General features: G+C 29.2%; 1 protein-coding gene across 1 annotated transcript in view; it reads left to right on the forward strand.

Annotated features, from left to right (window-relative positions):
* Positions 1-13,003, forward strand: part of Nmdar1 (NMDA receptor 1) — a 21,841-nt gene extending 8,838 nt beyond the window's left edge. Inside the window, exons 9-18 of the mRNA XM_014434949.2 lie at positions 360-510; positions 592-808; positions 885-1,016; positions 1,607-1,764; positions 4,722-4,956; positions 6,590-6,738; positions 6,820-6,977; positions 7,166-7,338; positions 7,447-7,700; positions 12,020-13,003. Coding sequence (XP_014290435.1) covers positions 360-510; positions 592-808; positions 885-1,016; positions 1,607-1,764; positions 4,722-4,956; positions 6,590-6,738; positions 6,820-6,977; positions 7,166-7,338; positions 7,447-7,700; positions 12,020-12,208 — 1,816 coding nt within the window. The 3' untranslated portion in view covers positions 12,209-13,003. The remainder of the gene's footprint in view (positions 1-359; positions 511-591; positions 809-884; positions 1,017-1,606; positions 1,765-4,721; positions 4,957-6,589; positions 6,739-6,819; positions 6,978-7,165; positions 7,339-7,446; positions 7,701-12,019) is intronic.
* The last annotated feature ends 6,797 nt before the right edge of the window (positions 13,004-19,800 follow it).

The raw sequence follows: 19,800 nt of genomic DNA on the forward strand, positions 1-19,800 counted from the left end.
GCCTTGATTCTACGTACCGCCATCTTGGCTTTGTTTGGAATCACGAAGTTATTATAAACAATGAAACTTGGTTAGCTTGCTTTTTGGATAAACAAAACAAATGAACAATCTTAAAATGATACATAAAAGAAAACATATTAAAAACCCTTTATACATCAAAATATACTATTTACTACAAAAGGAGCATATTACAATATATATAGTTGATATAGTTATTTCCTGGATTCCATGTTGGCCTATTCTTACTCCACATGGCACAATCTCTGCTCATTTTACAGTATAAACAAATTAAAATAATATTATAGGGGAGGATAGTTGAGTAAAGCTATAGTGAAGTTAAATAGTAAATTAAATTTCAGATATATAAGGAATCAAGTTCTGATTAAAGGTGCAACAGGAATGAAAGTAGCATTTGACGATAACGGAGATAGAATCAATGCAGAATATGATATTGTAAATGTACAAGGTCCTAGTAATCATACTTCTGTTGGTACCTACACTTATGAACCAGTGAGCCAAATTAATTTTATTCAGATAAAGTTCACTTTGTAGTAGAATAAACTTTATATATATATTTTTTCAATTTATTAGAAAACAGACAAAATGAGACTAGCCATTGCTGACAATAAAATCATTTGGCCTGGAAAAGTACACACAAAACCAGAAGGTTTCATTCTTCCAACTCATCTTAAAGTTCTTACTATCGAAGAAAAGCCATTTGTTTACACCCGACTACTCAAAGATGATGATAAGAATTGTACAGCAGATGAAATAAAATGCCCTCATTTTAATAACACAAATGATCCAGGTTATTTTAATATTAATTCAAAATGAAAACTTCAGTATATTTTTATTATAATATTAAAGAAAGATGTTATTTTCAGGGGAAATGTACTGTTGTAGAGGTTTTTGTATGGACCTTTTAAAAGAACTGGCTCGAACGATTAACTTTACTTTTGATCTGGCACTATCTCCGGATGGTCAATTTGGGAATTATATAATCAAAAATAGTTCTGGTAATGTTTTAACCTTTTTACTATGCAATTAGTATAGATCTATTATTTCCAAAACAGAAATCATTACCAGATGAGGAGGGTCACCAAACTATTAAAAACTAGTTTTTAATAAAAATTGTGATCATCAATTACTAACACAAATCATTAAGCAGCAATGAAGCTGCTTACTATCAGGTTAAGACATGTTGACACGATAACAATAAATTCAACTCATACTATATGTCTGATACCTTATTTTATGACCAAGTGCTTCACATATTCTAAAACATGCTGTCTGACACATAACAAGGTAACTTGAATGAAAAACATGTATCTGCAAATACCACTCTCTATTACTTGTTCTTATATCCACAAAGAAATGTTGTGACTTGCAGCTAGTAAAAGTTTTATTTTTCAATACACTCAAAATATATGACTATGCAAACAATAAAGTTGCAAAACATCACCTCATTATAGTTGTCTTATTGCCTGATCCTCAAGACCCACAATAATATATATTATTAGTAGTCAAGAAAAAAGTTATCAATGTATATACGTATATATACTTTTTTAAAAAAAGTTTTTTATTTGATTTATAACCAATATTTTAGCTGGTGGGAAAAAAGAATGGACTGGCCTCATAGGAGAGCTTGTAAATGATAGAGCTGATATGATAGTTGCTCCACTAACTATTAATCCAGAGAGAGCAGAATTCATCGAGTTCAGTAAGCCATTCAAGTACCAAGGAATTACAATTTTAGAGAAAAAGGTATGATTGATGGTTATTGTTTTATTGTTGTTAAAAAATGTATTATGTAAATTTGGCGAATCATGGCACTTGATTATTGTAAGGTGGTAATAGATGGGTGTTCACATTATCTCAAACATTAATCTTTTTATTGAAGAAAATTAATAACAAAAAAAAATGTTATAATAGTAGTTTGAAAAATAGTGACATAAATTTTATTGAAATTATTAAAATGTTATATGTTTATTTGTAGTATAAATTATAATTACATCACTAAATAAGTGAATAATTGTACTTTTTTTAATAAAAAGGGCAAATAAATGAATTTATATTATGTTTTTGATTCACACTACTAACACCGACTAAACCTCTTCAGCTTTGTAATGTCAGGATTTTTTTTTTTTTAATATATTAATTCATTTATGCTATAGCTCTTCAGCCCTTGCAGGGCTATGCCTCCGAGATTTTCCTTAACTACTTGTATCAGTCAACGGCATATCTTCTTTATCTCTTCACCCTCATCTGGCGCAGATCTTCTTTCATGTTATCGAGCCACCTAAGACAAGGTCGTTGTTTGCAATCTCAGAGGCCAGATACATTTCTCACGACCGGGGGCCCTTTATTGCATGTTTTGTTATGTAAAATAAATTGTGAGACATTTTGGAACTATTGAATGTAATCATAGAATTTATTATTGTACAAAATTTTGTCCCTGAAGGGGCAAGTAAAGGAGAGAAAATGGTTGTGTTTCACGATCTTGGGGTGATAGCTGATGATGCTGTCTCATGCGCCGCTGATGTGTCTGGTCCAAGGGTGCCGCTACCTTCTCCTGGCGTCTTGTTCTGGATTTCTATGATGTGTTGATGTAAATTTGACCATTCCAGTGATGAACGTTGGCCAGCATAATAAAGATGTGATTGGTGGTCAAACAAGTGACCAAGCTGTCAAGAGACATATGATGAGCACCTATGACCTTATGTTGTAAGATGTGATTTGCACTGTCTTGATATCACATTGAGGGGTGTAACAAAATAGTACTGAATAAATTTACAATATCAGATGTGTTAATCTGACAGCCGTCTTTGTGATTTTCTTCCTCCAGGCAATTCATACAACAGCCTTCTTGGTAGGCAATCCTCTGGCATCCTTTCCACAAGGCCAAGTCTTTGGATTCAGGCCACCTCAATAAATACCGCTATATTGGGTTGACCATATAACTCCATTAACCAGGGCCGCCCGTAGCTCAGTGGCTACACACAAAAACACAGTCTTACCAATTTGATGTCTACTGGTGGTGCCGGTTCGAATCCGGCCTGGGACGTTGACTTTTTTCATTGAGTAGCGGTCCCACAAAATGAAAAACTTTGACCCCCATCCATGGTTAAGCAGTATAGGACTCCAATGGAAGTCTTGGCTGAAAAAAAGTAAGCAATCGTCAGTAGATTTGCTGGGCCTGAAACTGCAGTCATACTCCCCAACTAATCTTTCCACCCATTTGAGCCATTGATTGCCACTGAAAATGCTTTAGAAGTGATACAAAAGAGAGCTATGTCTCTACAGTTACTACATTATAGTCCGTCACCTTTATTATTATGTATTAATACCAAACAATAATATTTGAATGAAAAAAGTGTCGAGGTGGTTGTGTTGAATTAAATTGTTCTGACTCCAAATGAATATGTGAGATATTCTGTACTAGAAGGCCTTGACAATGCATGTTTATACAGCTTAGGTAGCTGATTAGAAGATGAATTGGTAGAATGAGTCTTATGGAACCAGCCGTAAATCCTCAAAGGATAGGAACTTCACTCTGTAGGGAACAAGCCTAGAGATCATAAATTGGGTAGCAAGTCCTACAGGAACTAGCCCTTGGTCCTTGCAGAAAGGATACTTCACACTACAAGGAACTAGCGTACAGTTGCAAAGGGAATTATAGGTCATACAGGAACTAGCTATCGGTATAATGAATAAGGAGGAGGAGAGATCCAGAAATGTAAAATGTATTCACTATGTATATTGTTACTCAATGCCTCTTAAGGAGCAGAATTCCCTGAAGGAGAAATTTCTCTGGTTTTTTTTTTTTTTTTTCAGATCCCTCTAAAACAGAAAAAAAAACAATTAATTAGTGAATGCTTTATTATGTGAAAAAGGAATAAATCATATTGGGTATTACCTTTTACTAGCTTTGGTATTTTAAGGTTACCTGTAGTGTTTATTTATTATTTGTGAAATGGCCATTCTTAATTGTCCTATTTTTAAAATCTGGTGAGGGCCCTCCTTTAGAATTTCTCTAATGTCTGCCATTTTGTGCTCTGGGCTATTAAACGCCATCGAGAGATGCTACACGTAAGACATGCTAGTGGTTCAGAAGATTCTATTGTAATATTTATTGAGTCAAATAATACATTTAAGAATATTACAACATAGAATATGGTTTTCACTTGTGTGAAATTAAAATATATACAAGGAATTGTACAAATATTAATACACAGGGTTTGCCTGATAACAGTCGTAGTTCATGTGTTAACTGGTAGCAACCTATCATGTTGGGCCATAGCAGTTAGCGGGGTTCTGAGTTGTTATAGTATAGATCAGGAAATGGCGGTGTCGCTACAAAAGATTATGGGGAGAAATTATTTAAAAAAATAATATTTAATCATAATTATTCTCAATAATACCTAGAGTATTAAAAAAATTAATTTGTAAAAGGAAAGATATAAACTATTTAGTAGTAAGATAAAAAAATATATCCAAAAACCCTCAATTAAACAGCATGAAAATAAAATAGGCTTGATGCATAATGAACATTAGAAGTCACTGAAATCGGAAGTTGTCTGGCAACAGAACATATGTAGTCTGTTCCAAATTTATGTCGTTCCTACTTACATTATTCTCCTTGATGTTTCAAGTGCTATGTTTTGGCAAGACTTTATTATTGTTATTATTAGTCATATTTTACTATCACTTTTTTCTTGTAGCCATCTCGTTCATCAACACTAGTCTCATTTCTTCAACCATTTTCAAACACATTGTGGATATTAGTTATGGTTTCTGTCCATGTTGTCGCTCTTGTACTGTATCTACTTGATAGATTTTCACCCTTTGGAAGATTTAAGCTTGCTAATACTGATGGAACTGAAGAAGATGCTCTTAATCTATCTAGTGCTATATGGTTTGCCTGGGGTGTTCTTTTGAACAGTGGCATTGGTGAAGGTAACTTGATATTATTATTAATTTATTGACATGAAAATTAGTTTAACAGGTCTGCTAAAAACAAAAGTTTAGCTCCATCAAATATTTGTACTAAATTATATACTTTAAAGTGCACTGAATCCAAAGATGATTCCTCTCCTTCCCATATTACATACAGTTTTTTTTTGCAAAATGGGTTTGAAAAAATACAGTAATTAAAAAAATCTCTATTTTATTTTTATGAAGTAAAGGTCTGCATTGATTTTTTTTTCTTATAAATTATACCTTTGCATTTTAGTCTTTATTTTTAATATTAAATATTATTTATTTTATTGTTGTATTAAACCATTATAAGCCACACAATTATCACCCTAAATATAATATAATATACATTGTCATTATTTTAATGGGACTAAGTGTCTCAGAATAAAGCCATTTTTCATTTTATTAAAAAAAAATTAGTATTGTTCCAGGATCAAGTAACCAAAATTGTCATTCTTCTGTGTCTATGGATTCTCAGTTTGATACCTCTGAGAAATGTACTTACCCAGGACCTCAGCTGTTCTGCTTGGGTGGTAAGGGAGTGCCACTCTTATGTTTATTGGGCTGGTCTTAGGGCAGCCTTTTATAGACATAGTCCTTTTGAGTTTGTAGAGCTCTTTAGTGCCAGGTTGTTCACACACAGTTTGTGGTTCTTACCCTTTTCTCTTCATCGGATGGTTGAATCTGTTGTATTCTTGTTAAGCTTGGGCCTTCTGTTGTTAAGTTTAGCTTTGTTTGATTCTTTGTTTGCATTACATCCTATGCTCTATTTCTTTAGTATTTCTATTTCTATGTAATATTTCTATAGTAACATCTGTCATCCATCCATTTTTCTGTGGGTTCTCAAAGCCAAGATAAATCTCCTATACCTCCAATATGTTTACCATTGAGGTGTCCCAGTGCTCATAAATTGAACTATCCACCATCTGTAGGGTATGGAGTTTTTTTTTTTTTCTCTCTAAGGTTTCCTTTTACGTTAGGCAGCTTAAGCTTCTTTATATTAAGCCAATTTTTTTTTCCTCACAAACTTATTGTCTGCTGAATTGATTTTCAAGCAGAGGGTTTTTAACATTAGGTGGTCACTGTCAAGATCTGCTCCCCTCTTGTTGCTAATGTCCATTAGTCCTGTAGCAATCAACAAAACTTTTTGCTGATGGCAAAGTGAGCGATTTGGTTCTCGGTAGCTTGATTCAAAGATACCTACAAGACTTTATGGCCTTCCTTGTGTTCAAGTCCTTTACTGTCTAAACTGACCTTTGCATTTAAATCCCCCGACGATTCCTATGTCAGTTATCATTTGAATCATGGTATTGAATGATTGAAATTTTATATTTTCAACTGAAAGTGGACATTTAACAGTTTTTCAAAATCAATCTCATTGTTATTTTTTTAATTACTGAATTTTGGTATACTTATTTTGTCAAAAAAAAAAAATTAATTGAGGGGAGAAAATGGATGTCATTTTTGGATTCAATACACTTTAAACCAAATAAATTTAGCAAAAATATCTCAGGCAGTTTTGTAGTTGAAGACCTGTGTAATTGATTTAACTTGGATTGATATCATCTATGAAGCTTAAAGATATTTATAATTTTCATAAAATGGTTTTCAGGAACACCAAGGAGTTTTTCAGCTCGTGTTCTAGGAATGGTTTGGGCAGGATTTGCTATGATCATTGTTGCATCATACACTGCCAACTTGGCAGCTTTCCTTGTCTTAGAAAGACCAAAAACAAAATTATCTGGAATCAATGATGCTCGAGTAATTAATGTTTTTTTGGAATTTTTAAAATATTATTTATTTCTTAGTATGATCTCATTATTAATTTTGTTTCTTATTTAGTTGAGAAATACTATGGAAAATCTGACATGCGCTACTGTCAAAGGATCTGCTGTAGACATGTATTTTAGAAGGCAGGTAGAATTGTCTAATATGTACCGAACAATGGAGGCTAACAATTATAATACTGCGGAAGAAGCAATACATGATGTTAAAATTGGGTAAATATAATTTACTCAGCGTTCTTATTTCCTGGAAAAGAAATAGGGTGGGCATACATGCTATTTTTTTCTCAATACCAAATCCTCAGTTTCAACTGTGTTCTGAAATATTTAAAAGTTGTTTTGACAACTTATATTATACTTAATATTTAAAGATCAAACATATTAAAATGCCTTTAACTTATTAGGAAATTGATGGCTTTCATATGGGACAGCTCTCGATTAGATTTTGAAGCTGCACAAAACTGTGAACTTGTAACTGCTGGAGAACTGTTCGGAAGAAGTGGCTATGGTATAGGTTTACAGAAAGGTTCTGCTTGGGCCGATGCTGTGACGCTTGCCATACTTGATTTTCATGAGAGTAAGTATAACACATGTACAGCATGCTAGTATATGTTTGAAAAATAATTTTATTTTGTAAATTTATTGGTTCAGTGCTTTTTGAAACTGATTGAAATGATGTTTTAAGGTGGTTTTATGGAGAGCTTGGATAATAAATGGATATTGCAAGGAAATGTGCAACAGTGCGAACAATACGAGAAGACACCTAATACTCTTGGATTGAAAAATATGGCTGGGGTATTTATATTAGTTGCCGTTGGAATACTGGGTGGGATAGCCCTAATTATTATTGAAATGGCTTATAAGAAACATCAGATTAGAAAACAAAAGAGGATGGAACTTGCGAGGCACGCGGCTGATAAATGGAGAGGAGTCATAGAGGTAGAATCTGAGTCAACTATTAATCAGTCGACTGATTAGTTTCTAAGAAATATTTACTTATTTAGATTTTGTCCATTGTTTTAACTTTTCATTAATGTGTTATTTATAGAAAAAATTAATATTTTATCTCTAATAATTGTATTAAATAGATCTATAGAGTTTAAATTAAAATATTAAATATTGATGTTTTACCATATGATAAATGAAGAAGCAGACGATCAATGCAGTCTGAAATAAAAATTAAAAAATAATATCAACTATTTACTAAATTCCATCATTTCAATGTGCATCGTAGGTTTTCATCAGGGCTGCGCTATTATTTTGGACTGGATATTCAAAGAGGCTGATGGAAATAGTCAATCATATTATAATAAAATCGATCTTTTTAGCCTCAAACTTTTTATAAATTACTTCACATCACTAATGTTTTGGCCAACCTGGCTATTATCAAAGATAATCTATTGATTTACAGCTTTCATTAAATTTTATAAAAATTATTGTAATTAAATTATATTATATATATAAATAATTGACCATATAATTTCAAATTATGAAGAAGATGATCAAGGTTGTGGTCAAAAAAGAAAAAAAATAGTTAACAACTATTTATTTTTCGACGTTTTGCCCCACTTTATAGAGCTTCATCAGAGCTGTTCAAGTTGATAGCTTTAGCGACTTTTCAAGTTTAAAGTTGCTAAAGCTATCAACAACAATATCCGCCTTGATGACACCCTGCAGTGTAGGTCGAAATGTCTGAATTTAATGAATAGATACTTTTTTTTTTTAATTGTTATTTTTGACTGCCACCTTGATCATTTCCATCTTGAATTAAAATAATGTTTTTCCAATATTTAAAAAAAATAATTTTATAGTGTATTGATGATTTGGTTATATATTTTTATCATTATAATTTTATATTATAACAGTAAAAATTTAATTGTTTCATTTTGATTTTAAAGGAAATTTTAATAATTATTAGTTTCCGATTTATATAAGTTATAACATACTGATGGAATGCTGTTGTACTACCCAATTTATAAAAGATTTTATGATTTTCTCTTGGGTATTTAATCCCCAATCTAGTTTGATGAACCATTTTATAACCCATGAAACAAACTAGAAATGAGAGATGGAATGAAAATTTAACATAATTGTTTTGTTTTTTTCTATTTTGAGAATCAATTAGCCTTCTTACTTCAAATTCTTGATTTTATTAACTGTACATCACATTGCTGACATTTGGGATAGTCTCTTCGTTTTCAGGAGCTTAATTTAAAAAGAAGTTGCAAAGTTATTTGTTACACTAAAGTTTTGAAATATAGCCAAATTTTCTTTTCGATTTCTTTATTATTGTTATTTTGCATACCTTCAACACCTTTTTTTTATTTGTTTATTCTAGTAATTGTTTAAAAATTAAATGACAAAATTTAAAGTAGAAATGGAACTAAAATAAAATAGGGTTTCAAGATAGACAGCCATCCAAAATGTTGGCAGCGATAGCTTATTGATGTAAAATTAATAAAATAAAGAATTTGAACTAAGAAAAAAGGCTAATGAGTTCCCAAAACGGAAAAGTACATAACCACCTTTAAATAATAAACCACTAAATAATGATTTCAAATCAGTTTTATTTATTGAAAATTTTCTATCTATTTTATGGCTTTTTACATCAAATAATTTCTTATATTCTAAGTGATTATAATTTTATTATTATTATTATATATTTTTTATTTTGTTTAACCATTTTCTATTGATATGTTATATTATTTTATGAATTAGTTAATATCATATGTATATAGTATAAACAAACAAATATTTTATGACCCCCTTTTGACTTTAGTTAAAATTTTTAATTTATTGTTGTACTTTCAAGCAGATTCTAAAACTGAGGTGGTTGATATTGACAGAAAGTTTTATTTTTATTACAACGTTGTACAGACACATTAGACCTGTTCACAAAATATTGAACCTTTTTTTTTTGGTGATTTATTGTGCTATTGCTGTACAGAGGAAGAAAATTTCTTCAAATGATTATCAATAGAACTAGTAAAGTTTCTTCGTTTGAATCAGGTGGAAAAGTAAAATTTTTAAAGAGAACTTATTAGAACCCAATTGTTATGAATCGATTATTAGTTGATTTTTTTTTTGTTCTTGTAATCATTCAAGAAGTAAAATGAGAATCATAGAAGAAATCTAGTTATAAGAAAACAGAACAAATAGAAATTACTATTCTGTTATTGACTCATCAATGTTAGAATATTTTTTAAACCAGCATCAATAAACTTATAAAGAAGAGCGAAGGAATTTGTAGAAAAGATGCAGAGGAAGTATCAGATATTCTCAGATGTGATATGAATGACAAATGATTCTCAAAAATTCATTATAGCTCAAATTGGTTCAATACATCGTCATTGCAAGTAGGTACACACAAAACAACCAGCCCTCTCTATCCAGTAATTTGGTAACCTCTTTCAGGAAAATTCTTTTTTAATCTAGTTATTTTTGTTTATTTTGTGTCTTAATTATTGGTAATAACAAATCATAATATATGATAAAAGATGCATGTGGTATTTATAAATTTGTTCTTATATCAAATATTCCTTGTTGATGTAACTATTTTTTTTTTTTTGTTGCACCTCTGCAAATATTAACCTTCCATTAGCTACTTTTGATTACAAATTTGGTATAAAAAAAAAAAAAAAGGGAAGCTAAAGTTTGTCACAAGAATGTCTATTTTACTTGACTAATCATCATCTGTTTTAACTTTCAAAAACGTATTTTGAATATATTACATGTAATTAAGATGATATGAACTGCAATTTGAAGATATTACTATTTTTTCTGTATATTTTACATTATAATGTTGCTTAAGATATGGTTCCTCGTAGTTCCAAAAACATTTTTGTATCATTTAAAAAAACAAAAACAAACAACACAACAGAAATAAGAAACACCTTGAAATAATTCTTGAATTCAGAAAAAATATATACAGCTATTTTACTAAACAATGTTTGAGACAAAATATCTCTAGGATGACACATTGATTTTTTTTTATAATAGTACAATTTATAAAATTATAAATGGATTTTCCATTGGCATATAATAAGCCTATGTTACTACTTTTATTTCCGAAAATGTTTTTTCAACCTGGTAAAAATACTTTTCCTTTTATCTCCTTTAGTTAATTATCAAATCCTTTCATAGTTTATATGTATCTATCCATTTGCTTTCATTGCTAGTAAAAACATGAGATGATTAATTATTTCAAATAAACAAATTCTATTTATAGAATTAAATAAAAGTATTTTAAAGTAACATTCTTTAAAAAAAATTACATGTAAGCCCTGCAAGACTATTTCAATGAGAATAAGACCTAGCTGATATCAAAGATCATTTATTTTTAAATTGTTATTTTAAAAAAATTTTAATCTAAATTGTTTGAGCCACTGTTGAGAAAATTTAAAAATTGATTATATACTGTGGCATTTCTGGTCAGTCAATTTTCCGGCCAATCAAAAAAGTCCAGGTATACATCTACATTATAATACACCTAAATATGTAATTTCAGTTTCATACCACTTTCTGTTTTGAGCTAGGCTGTTTACAAACTCACAAACCATTTTGCGAGTAGGTATAAAAATTATCGCTCAACTCTCAATTTTTTTCTCTTAACTCACTGAAGGGTTCATTTATGATATATATATATATATATATAAGGTATCCAACCTTTTTTTTGTGGTGGAACCCTTTTGGTGTATCCTTCGTTCAAAACTGTGTTGAGTTGATGTGGAATGATCCTTTCCAAAATTATTTCATGGCTCGTGAAATACCTGTAGTCTGCAGAATATGTGGTTATATGTTTATATGGGTTAGTATATTTAAAGAGGCAGTTCTGATTCCTAAAACAAAATGAAGTGACGAGAAACAAACACTTATTTTACTCCTGTGATTTTCATTTTTAACTTGGAACCCATGGACAACACACACCCATTTGGAAAACACAACTAATGGAAGGTTAAACATTTAGTTTTAACTAAATATTTTTTACTTCACTGTACTGTGGATTATAGTAGAATCCACCAGTAATTTTTTTTTTAATTAGTAGTGATTTATCTGTCAGTATTATAGTTAATGCTTGACAGTTCTATATATGAGACCTCTGATACTCGCCACTAGTCTTAATTTTATATTATAAATCGAAGATTAAACTTTTCTATTTTTTAACATAATTTTGATTTAATCTCCTTTTTATTTTTATTAATTTTGTTTCTAGTATATGTTAAACAATGGGAAAAAAAATATTGTTTTAATTATTTTAGAAAAGAAAAACATTGCGTGCTACTATTGCTGCACAGAGGCGTTTGAAATCGAATGGTCTCCCAGAAACAGGTGTTAGCCTATCTGTCGAAGCACTTCCTCGTGGTGTCATTGATCTTCCGAGCCCGGTCAGGGCATGGTCTGGTATGAGGCAGAGGGGAATTTCTGAATTGCCAAACCTTCCTGCATAGATGTTCTCCAACAGATAAGTTATACTGAATAATTATTCAGTCCAAAGAGAGTCAAGGATGTTTTGTTCAACATTCTATTGATTCCTAGTAGATCTCAAGTTGATTTAATTTATTTAGAATAAGTTTTATCATAAAGTTATGTATGTAAAAAAAAAAAGAAGGAAATGTTGACATTAATTTTCATTAAAAAAACTATCATTGCCAATCAGTCTACTAGTTATGCAATGTGAGGTATCAAACACCATAATTATATTCAGATGTTTTTATTAGGAAATATTTTATGTGAGAATAATATTTTATTAAATTATATTGAATTTTAAATTCTAGTAGAGTGCCTATTAATCAGAAATAATAATCAGAATTTGAATTTTTTTTTCTGAACACTTTTCCTTTCATCACCATTAATTTGTTTTGGTGATCAACTTTTCTGGTAACTTTTTTTTGGAGGCGCTCTATTGAATTATTAAGAAACTAAGTATAGTTCCTTTATGATATTTATACAAGGAAGTTCATGTTTAAGATAGGAAGAATATTTTTACTTTTATTAAGTGGGTAATCTAAAAGTTTTCTATAGCTGGATTTTTTTAAATTGAATAATAAAAAACTAATCACTCATTTTTGCTATCGTGTACTTCTTAGTTTTAAAAACTAAAGTCTTCCTAAACATATTTGTTTTATATTAAAAGTTTCCTGATTACTGTAAACGATTTCTTGAGACTATAATTTAATTGAATATTTGAAATTTTAATATGTAAAAATAACCTCATTTCATTTTGCTATATATCAAAATAAATTATTTTGTTCATTTGATACCTGTGTTATTTTTTAACATAAGATTGATTTGAACAGATTAAAACAGTGAATTAACTCCATTGTATTTCTAAATTCCTATGGTTATTACATGATTTTGGTTTATTGAAATAAATAAATATATATTGTTATAATTCATATATATATAAATATATATATTACGATTATATATGATGATAATATACTCCTTATATGGTGCCATATAAAATTAAATCATATGGTCTCATGTGTGGTAACAAATTGGCTTACCTACTTATCTATTGGTTTTTGTCAAAACTGAAGATAAGTTGTTATTTTAATTATTGTATTGACTTTTTATCAATTTTATGGCATCCACTTAGTAAATATTTTTTGTAAGTACTAGGTTGTTAAGAAAAGTTCTTTTGCATAAGTTTTATTTCTTTTTTGTATTTATTTATTGATATTTATAATTGTATTATATAAAAATATATCTAGTTAATGTGATATTAATGTTACAATAGCACATCATGATGACGGTACATGATACAGACTTGTAGAGAAACTACCCATTGGCAGCACTCCAATAACATTCTACTTTAGAAGGTCTCGAGGCCGTCTTTATTTCAAGCACCTCGGAGAATTGTCTGTAATAGAAGATGAAGCAAGGTTAGAAACTTGTGTTTGGGTGGTTAGGGAGTTTAGATTAGAAGGATTGATGTATGATTCGGATGAGGCTGGCTACATATACAACATTAAGGTCTTTATGGATGATTTTATTTGTGACAAAGTAACGAGCATTGAGGATTTTATAAAGGATTCAATGGTTTAGAGGAGCCCTAAAACTCAACTACTTAAGTCTAGATAGGCCTTATTAAGTCATGTCGATCAGTCTTTTGTAATGGATTTGAAGCTTGGACTGTTAGTCTAGAAAATGTAACAGTCGGAGCCGATATGCAGCTTCCTGTCTTTTCAGTCCTGTATAATGATTCCAAGTTAGTTTTTTGTCCAAATTTAGTCCAAGGAAGAGGATCTGTTTGACAGGAATAAGTGGAATATTATTAAAGGATACTGTAGGGCAGCAGTCCATAGGTTTACAACAAAGGGTAAAGGTGATTTGATGGGATTTGTTTTAATCCTCCAGACACCAATCTGCCAAGTTTACCTTTTCATTTGAAACTTTCATTTCTTATGATGGTAAGGTTGATATCAAGTATTCACAAATGGATCCTGACTTACAGACTCACCATCATCCATCTATGATGATGACTTGACCTAGGCTTATGCTGAAGGCTGTTGTTTTCAGAACTGAACTGCCTGAACCAAATGAGATTTTTTTGTTCTATGTCCCAAATTTTTTCTCAAAGAAGGCCATGAATTACAATTTTTTCTCAAAAATTTATAAAATGAAAAGAAAGGTAGAAAAAGTTGTGATACATAATTAAATGAGGATCAGTGAAAGTAAATAACTTTATATTTATTGTTTACATCAGAGTCTGTTAGAATTAAAATGGAAACTTTAAGGTTAATAATGAATTTATGCAAACACTTTTATTATAACCTAGTATTTTCTGGTTGCTGAGAAGGAGTGATATCATGACTGTTAAGTTTAAATACTAATTTATACTTATTAAATGAAATATAAAAGATATTTCGTCATAATGGTAATATAGGAAATCATTGAATATTGAATTTGATAGATAGAATATGCAAAAATCATTTCCACAGATGCAATGACCTATGATATAATGAATCTCCTGTTATATTGTGATCTTAATTCCAAAACCTCCTAAATCCAATTGAAATCATATCACTGCTCCGGAAGAACAATGTGCTAACTATAAAATTTTGGGAAATTGACTTTATTTTTTTTGGCGGGCTCAAACATGGATATACTAGATGTTTGTAAATCGACATAATTTTACTCACATATTTCCTACCTTGGTGAATTTTTTAGTACTGTTATGTCAACATTCAAACATCTTGTATATTCATTTTTGTGTCAGTTACACAATAAAGTCAATTTCACAAAGTTTACAGTTTGATCATTGTTCTTCTGGATCAGTAATATATATAGTTAGGAGGTTTCAGAATTAGTGTCACAATGTATAATACCTTCTTATCACCTTGGATTTTTTTTCTCTTTGAAGTAGAGCTGAACTTTAAAAATTATTTCGCCTTATTATTTGATTGATGAAAAAAACATGGTAACCTGAAGATTTTCTTGTTGATTATTTAGGATTAACAATTTGTAAAGAAAATTATGGAAGATTATCTTTTGTAGCTAAGCTCTATTTCAACAGTTAGAAAATATTAAAGTAAGTTAGTACATTCTGGGACACCCTTACATATTTATAATTCATGTATATATGAAATGATTGTTGCTCCCTTTCTGTTGTTAAGTATGAATATATTTTTCTGTTAAACATGATGTATAATTAAAATTATTTTAAAATAAATAGAAATATAGCTTTATTTTAAAAAAGTTGATATTGTATTGTATCAGTATTATTAGAATTGTATCTATTTGTTAAGAGCGATGATGTATTTATTTTTTAAAATTATTGTTTAACCTTTCAGTGCCAAGAAGTATATACACAAGATTACAAAATTCAAATAATTTTTTTAGTCTGCAAATAATAAACAATAATTTTTTGGTTCAAGAAACAATCACAACATTATATATACTTTTTTTTCATCATGCCATATTTATAAAATATTGTCTGTAATAAAAACTATTTATAGGATATTTATCAAAAAGGAAATTAAATATTGAGGTGTTGATAGTTGATCATAGGAGATAGTTGATCATTTTCTTGATATGAGGAGAAGATGGTCAGGGTGCAATCAGTAAAGATACACAAATAAACAAAAAACCTATTTATTTGTGTCAACGTTTTGACTCGAGCGGAGTTGCTGTCTAATGTCACTTTAGACAAATTCAGGTAAAAATGTCGGTACGTATATTTAAGTTTTGCTTATTAGTGTATCTTTGCTGACAGTACTCCTGATCATCTTCTCCTCAGAAATTAAATATTTGTTAAGCAAAGAATTTTATTGCTCAAATTGTTATCAAAACTTGGGAAATTACTGGAAAATTATATCGATTATAAATAGATATGAAAGTAAAATAGGAATATTTATAATTAATATATAATATATATAATTAATAATTGGTGGGAAAAAAATAAGGCCTTAATGCCACTACTAATTTAGAGTAAACATTACTGTAACTAATGTTTATCTATAACTAGCCTATAGCTGGGAAAATATCAGAAATAGTTCATTTGTTTAATTTTTCTTATTACTAATTCTTAACGTACAAATATTTGGCTACTATTAAGTCTTTTATGTTGTACTATCTTCATATGCTGAACAAAGTAAGTTCAAATCATGGCTTGGAAAACTTAATTTTCTTTACACAGGATATTAGTGAATTTTTTTGGAGTAGTAACCACGGTTTGACAAATGATTTTTGGGTCCATTCAACCCTTGAATGAGTAATTTACCTCAGTAAAAGCATAATACAGACCATACAAGCCCCAGAAGGTGTAAGGTTTTGAATTCAGGTTACCAGTGCCCTGCTTTTAAGAGTCTTTATGAGTTATTGTTTGACTGTTTTTTTTTTTTTTAATTTAAATAACATATAAATATTTCTAAAATGTGACATGATGAACTGAAAAATAAATAAATATACATTTTCTCATACAAAACACCCAAGTTAGTAAAAATAGAGTATTTTTATTTCAAGGATAAAAACGTTGTGAAATAGTGTTATTTGTTTTAGTGTTATATATTGTTTCGCTAACAGCCAGTGTTATTCATATAAGTATTATACATCAGTATTATAAAACCATTTATAGTTTATTAGTAATTTATTTTTAAATGATTGATTGTTCCTATTATATCTTATTCATGAGAAAAAAATTCAATAAAAAATTTAATACCATCTGACATTATCAATTTTTTTATTGAAATTTAAATCCCTTTATATATAAGAAGATGGTCAGGGTTGCGGTCAAAAGTGAAACAAAAATAGTTGTAAACTATTTTTGTTTCACTTTTGACCGCAACCCTGACCACCTTCTTATATATCAATTTTTACGGTCAACTATATATACATATATTAAATCCCTTTAGTTGGTAATATATCTTAGTATTATTTTTTTTTCCGATAAGTTCTGTATTTTAAAATAAATTATTGTTTCTAAAAGACTGAATATCTCCAGCTTTGTGGTATGTATTCAACGAGAGCAAACAAAAAAAAAAGACTATATTACCTACGCATAACATTACATTTTCCATAAATGATATCTTTTATGGAGGTGTTTATGGCGTTAAGAACATCCTTATGAGAACAATTAAATTTCTTTGTGTGTAAAAAAAAAACTAAAACTAAAATTATACAATTAAATTTCTTTGTTTGTAAAAAAAAAAAACTAAAATTATAAATTCAAGAATTTTGTTTTCATCTTTTATAACGTTATTGGTTTACTTTTTTATTTAAAATTATAATATAAACAAATATCAATATAAAATAAGCTAAAAACTCTTTATTTATAAGTCTTTAGAATGCCCATTTCTTTCATTAGTTTTTTAATATATATGACAACAAAATTCTTACACATGTACTGATGGCTGAAAGCCAGTATGGAGACTACTTATTTATAGATATTTACCATTAGCTTGTTTTAAAAGACAGTGAAATTTCTTTTCTGTTTGCTGGTGTATTATTAATATTTTGTGTAAAATGAGAAACCATTTACAGGTTTGTTTTATTGATTTTTGCTAAAAATAAACTAATTAATAGGTATAAAAAAAAAACCTTATATCTAACTTGAACATTAAAAAATTAACATCAATTAATAAATTTCTTTTATAAATCATTTGACATTTAGTTTAAATTTAATTTATCAAAATTAATAGCAAACACTACTTGTTGAGAAACTCCAGCAGTTTCTCTGTAGAATGTTGGAGCTTTTATTATATCTTCCATATTTATACATACTCGTTTAGAGTTTTAAAATCATTTTTGGCTTCATATTTACTTCAGTAGCCTTCTAAAATTTAGTTTAAATTAGTTAGTTCCTAGTACCAAATGCTGGCTGCTTCAAATTCACATCAGCAGTCCCCATTGGATTAGCGACTGACCCATCTGTCTCATTCTGGTTAAAACAAATAAATATACTATTAATGAAGGTTTATTACCTCAAACAGTCTCATTTTTTTTTTTAAATTTACTTATAGGTTTTTGAGTACAGATGAATATGGGCATCTGTATTCAAAAATTTGAACACAAGTTACTATTGAACATCACCCCAAAATTAAATTACAATTGTATGTATTTTTTGACAAAATAAAATTATTTTTTTTTGCAAATTATCTATGGGAATCATACCTTCGAATTTGGTTCTTCATTTTTCTGTATTAGAATATGTTTATTATTTCTAAAATAGAAGTATTTGAAATTGAAATTATCCACAAGTCTGGTTTATCATATTTTTTTATTTTTAATACTATAAGATCCAACTTACTCATGGAGAAGTACGAAATAACGAAGTAAGAAATACATCAATAATTGAAACAGTACATTGTAACTTCATAGGCTCTGTACATACTCTCAATGGAATCTTTATCTTGAACTAAAATGTCTTGATTAATTAGCCCAATTAATAAGTTTCATTGAAAATACTAGTTATTTTATTTTTTAACCATCGTGGATTTGACTATTTGTTATGATGTGTGAATAATTTGCAAGTATGAAGTGTGCTTCTTGTTTTGAATTGAACCCTGAAGCCCAGGCTGCCACTGGATATTCTGTTAAAGCTTCTATATTATCTATTATATTATTGACATTACTACTATTTTTTTCTTTGTCTTTTTCTCAAATTTACTTTTTTTCCCATTAAAAATCAATTATTTATTTTATTAAATCTATTTGTTTTTCTATGTATATATTTATAATTCATTGTTATTGTTCACAATTATTCAATATTATAATGTTGTAAATAGTTAGGGATATCTTTTGCACGAGACTATATCTACCTCCCATAATCAATTGTTAAACAAAGGTATATTAACCAAGTAAGCCCCACCAGTGTGATCTGATGTTAAATAATAATATGAGGAGAAGATGGTTGGGGGTGCGGTCAATGAAAAACACAAATAAGTATGATTAACTTATTTTAATGTGCCGACGTTTCGGCTAGAGTTTCTAGCCTTCTTCAGGGCTGTTCGCTGGAAGATCGAGCGCCTAATCAATAATAATAAATACTAAATAGCACTGTTTCTTGATTGATTGCTATATAAATTGATTGTAATGTCTTCTGCCTAGTATGAGAGTTTGATTTGTGAAGAATTTTGATATTTCAAAGTCTGTTAAAAATAAGAAACTGTTTGAAGAAGTAATAAACGTGAATTAATGGTCAAAATTAAAACAGTCTACTGACAATAAAATAAAAATTACTTTATATATACAAATAATTGATTTTATAATTCCAAATGATGAAGAAGATGGTCAGGGTTGCAGTCAAAAGAGAACGAAAATAGTTTTTGACCACAATCCTAACCATCTCCATAAAAAGTACTTTAATTTTCATAAGATTTAATTTTTGTTTTAGTTTTGTGTTCTTGGTTTGTGCTAAAGTTTTATATAACTTTTAGCTTGTATCTTAATGTATTATTTATCGGGATTAACATTTATTTTTCTCATGTAAATATATTTATTTCATCAGTTAAATGTTAAGAGGGGACAGTGTAGGACTCCAACAGCAGTCTCGGGTCGATGAAAGAAAAAAAAAAATGTTAAGAGTACAATTAAATTA

Source organism: Halyomorpha halys, unplaced genomic scaffold (assembly GCF_000696795.3).
Source record: "Halyomorpha halys isolate HHAL.00 unplaced genomic scaffold, Hhal_1.1 Scaffold1464.1, whole genome shotgun sequence".
Classification (NCBI taxonomy): Eukaryota; Metazoa; Arthropoda; class Insecta; order Hemiptera; family Pentatomidae; genus Halyomorpha; species Halyomorpha halys.